At 56.1% G+C, this 4218-nt stretch overlaps 1 protein-coding gene across 1 annotated transcript; it reads right to left on the bottom strand.

The window, feature by feature from the left end:
* Positions 1 to 761: 761 nt before the first annotated feature.
* Positions 762 to 1961, bottom strand: LOC308139618 (ATP-sensitive inward rectifier potassium channel 1-like; the record flags this gene model as incomplete). Its single annotated transcript, XM_080509081.1, has 1 exon — positions 762 to 1961. The coding sequence occupies one exon, from the start codon at positions 1959 to 1961 to the stop codon at positions 762 to 764; it is 1200 nt and encodes a 399-aa protein (XP_080365207.1).
* Between the last annotated feature and the right edge of the window lie 2257 nt (positions 1962 to 4218).

Genomic DNA, 4218 nt, shown 5'->3' with positions numbered 1-4218 from the left:
TTAGAGGAGGAAGATGCTCTATAATCTGGTGTTAGAGGAGGAAGATGCTCTATAATCTGGTGTTAGAGGAGGAAGATGCTCTATAATCTGGATTAGAGGAGGAAGATGCTCTATAATGTGGATTAGAGGAGGAAGATGCTCTATAATCTGGTGTTAGAGGAGGAAGATGCTCTATAATCTGGTGTCAGGACGTTTTAAAACAAACAGATTTATGAACTAATGAGAAAAAACAGCATCAAAACATCGGAGATAAACTATGAAGGCATTTCTTAGACAGATTAACGCCTCTGTTAATGCTAAACACAGGCACCGTTGCTAAAGGCTAATGCTAACGTATACAGTTCCTTCATGTTGCTGTCAGGAGGCCTGATTCCCATCAAACAGGAGTTTAGCGACATCAGTAGCTTTGGCTAATGCTAACAGTGGGCTCAGTTCAGCAGCTCGATTACGCAACAATCCACAAAACAGCATAAACTGCAAGCTCATCAGAATTTGTTAGCTGTGAATTAGTTACTTCCTTACGTTTAGTTACTGCGGGAATCCCGCCACCGAGTGACGCTGCAGTAACGTGTTCAATTGTTTGACGTTCCCGTCAGGAGGCGGAGCCAGTTCGGGATTAACGAGGCACTCGTCCTCCAGTAACCAGGAGGTTGCGATGGGAGCTTCAGCTAGCGTTAGCATTAGCGTTAGCAGCACAAGGAGCAGCGTCATGAGAGACGGGCTTCGTACCACGTTAATGCTAACGTCGTCTTGGCTCCGGCTCACATCTTGGTGGCGTCCACAGAGTCGTGGATGTGGATGACCTGGAATCCCAGGTTGTCGACGCCCTTCTTCTGCCGGCTGCTCTGCTGGTCTTTGTCGTGGTTCTCGTGGTTCCCGTGGTTCTCGTGGTCCTCGTGGTTCCCGTGGTTCTCGTGGTTCCCGTGGTTCCCGTGGTCCGAGTCCGTGTCGAAGCAGCGGGCGCAGTGCGGCGTGCTGACTCGCACGCTCTTGGAGAAGTTTGAGAAGTCCACGCGGTACTTCCCCGTCCTGGTGCGCGACACGATGGGCAGGAAGCTGAAGCCCCACTGGATCTCCTGGGGGACGTAGGAGGTGCGGACCTGGCAGGACGAGCTGGAGGACTCGTCCGTCCCGTCCAGGAACACCACCAGCTCGAAGTCCTGGCGGGACACGTTGTCGGCGCACAGCTCGTAGAACGGACTGGACCTGTCGATGACGTGGCAGAGCGTCAGCGGACACACGAAGAACAGGTTGTCCTTGCCGGCGTCCACCGTGAAGTCGATGTCCACCTGGTCCAGGACGACGGTCTCTCCGTCGGCGGCGGCGGTCCTCAGCAGCTTGCCGTAGATCTGGCTCCCGATCAGCAAGGTCTTGCGCAGGTTGGCGACCCGGATCAGGAGGCACAGGTTCCCCCTCTGCAGGCAGACCACCGCCGTGTCGCTGAAGGTCACCGTCTTCGCCCTCTTCTTGGGCGAGGACACCTTGGCCAGGACCACGCCGCACGCGAAGCAGTTGATGAAGACGCCGACGAGGGACTGGAGGACGACGAGGGCCACGGTGCCGGCGCAGTGTCCGGTCAGCGCCCGGCCGCCGTACCCGATGGTGGTCTGGGTCTCCAGGGAGTACAGGAAGGCCGTGGTGAGGCCGTGGACGTTGTCCACGCACCGGACGTGTCCGTCGGCGCGGTTCTGTCCGCCCAGGTCCCCGTTGCTCCGGGCGATCCAGAACCACAGCAGGCCGAAGACGAACCAGCTGCCCGTGAAGGACGCGGCGAACAAGAGCAGGACGAAGCGCCAGCGGATCTCCACCAAGGTGGTCCACAAGTCCAGCAGGTACGCCAGGCGGCCGCCGTGCCTCACGTTGCCCAACTCCATGTTGCAGTGGCCGTTCTTGGTGACCAGGCGGGTTTTGCGGCTCCGTGGTCCGGCGGGCTGGAGGTGACCCTGGAACACCTGGAACATCCTGGAGCTGGAGACACGGAGACACAACGAGGAGCTTCTTAGTCTCGGGACCGTCAACATCTCTGACCCTGAAGCAGCCGGTCGGACCGCCGCGCGGCGCCCTGCAGCAGAAACGGCACTCTTCAGCTTGTGACCAATCAGAGCTCAGCTCAACGTCACAGTCGTGGCCTCGGCTTGATCTGAGGCCCCGTTTCCACGGCAACGATTTCAAGCGACGACTCAGAGCTTCCATTGTGTTTAGGTGGAAGTTTTCCCAAAACAATCCGACTCCGTCGTCGTGTCGACGGGCGAGAGCGACACTTTGCTCGTCTCCTGGTAAGACGGTGGACACGCTGCTCCTGGACCCGCGCTCCACGTAGCCTAGCATGCTAACGACGTTGCCTCCAGTGTTTCTGCCGTTTCGTTGCCGTGTCAACGCCACACTTTTCTGGAACCAAATCGCAGAAACGATGTGTTTTCACTTGAAACGTGTCGTTTAACGGAGCCTCGGCCAAGTAGCATTAGCAGGGGGGTCCCAACCCCCCCTTTAGAAACACACACACACACACAGGTTATATTAAAGTACACAACTGCAGTAATCTGATTGGATTGATATTGAGCTGAAACCTTCAGCTCGTGTGATTAAAGCCTTTGATCGTTAAAGACGTTTATTATTGGCCTTGTTTGCAGAACAAACTCGGTAAATTCAGGACACAAAGGAAACATGGCTGAAAACATCATTTCCTCTTTGGAACGAGACGCTGCTGGTGGAGGTGATGAAGATGATGAAGATGATGAAGATGATGAAGATGCAGTTAGTCCTGATGGAGCAGCAGGTCCTGGGTGGTGCAGCAGCCCCACGTGGTCCTGGTCTTACATAACAGCTCGTTAGCTTCAGACTCAACGGGTCTTTGTTTGGACCAAAGTGTCTCCAGGAGACGGAGACGCTTTTCTCTAAAGTTCACTATTTAATATGGGGACAAACTAAAGTGTCCTGGAGACGTCTCCGTCTCCGTCGGGTTTCTTCATGTTTCATCAGAAACCAACAAACAGTTTCCTGCCAGACGGGAACAAACGCTGCAGCCTGGAGACCAGGGAGTCGATGGCAGACGACCCCCCCCCTGACCCTACCCCCTCCCCCCTGACCCTACCCCCCCCCCCCTCCCCCTCCCCCCCGGAGACACACAGAGGTGAGAGAACGTACCTGTTCAGAGCGACCGGGTCCAGACTGCTGGTCTCCCTGTCCGGGGCGCCGAGGCTCGGAAAGATTTAATCCACACTGAAATGTCCTAATCCCAGCCACATGCCCCGAGTCCTGCCCCAACAGCCCCGAGTCCTGCCCCGAGTCCTGCCCCAACAGCCCCGAGTCCTGCCCGAGTCCTGCCCCAACAGCCCCGAGTCCTGCCCCAACAGCCCCGAGTCCTGCCCCAACAGCCCCGAGTCCTGCCCCAACAGCCCCAAGTCCTGCCCCGAGTCCTGCCCCAACAGCCCCAAGTCCTGCCCCGAGTCCTGCCCCAACAGCCCCAAGTCCTGCCCCAACAGCCCCAAGTCCTGCCCCGAGTCCTGCCCCAACAGCCCCCCGAGTCCTGCCCCGAGTCCTGCCCCGAGTCCTGCCCCAACAGCCCCCAGTCCTGCCCGAGTCCTGCCCCAACAGCCCCCAGTCCTGCCCGAGTCCTGCCCCAACAGCCCCGAGTCCTGCCCCGAGTCCTGCCCCAACAGCCCCCCGAGTCCTGCCCGAGTCCTGCCCCAACAGCCCCGAGTCCTGCCCCAACAGCCCCGAGTCCTGCCCCGAGTCCTGCCCCAACAGCCCCGAGTCCTGCCCCAACAGCCCCGAGTCCTGCCCCTGACGGACGACTCGGTTTAAAGTAGTTAGTGAAAAAAGAATCATAGACTTTATTAGAATCAGTGAATTTTCTGACATTTCAGTGCTGGAAGAAGAAAATGAAAGTATTTTAACATAAAAACCTGGTGGAGGAATTGATGAGGATCCTGTCACTGCTGGAGTGCTGCTGAGCAACACAGCATGGAACCCTTAACATGACATAACCCTTAACATAACCTAACCCTTAACATAACCCTTAACATAACCCTTAACCTAACCTAACCCTTGACCTAACATGACCCTTAACCTAACATAACCCTTAATCCTAACCCTTAACCTAACCCTTAACCTAACATAACCCTTAATCCTAACCCTTAACCTAACCCTTAACCTAACATAACTCTTAACCTAACCCTTAACCTAACCTAACCCTTAACCTAACCTAACTCTTAACCT

This window comes from Blennius ocellaris (genome assembly GCF_963422515.1).
Source record: "Blennius ocellaris genome assembly, chromosome: 14".
In the NCBI taxonomy this organism is placed as follows: Eukaryota; Metazoa; Chordata; class Actinopteri; order Blenniiformes; family Blenniidae; genus Blennius; species Blennius ocellaris.
Note: the sequence above shows the minus strand (reverse complement) of the source record. Positions and strands in the feature narration are given on the sequence as shown.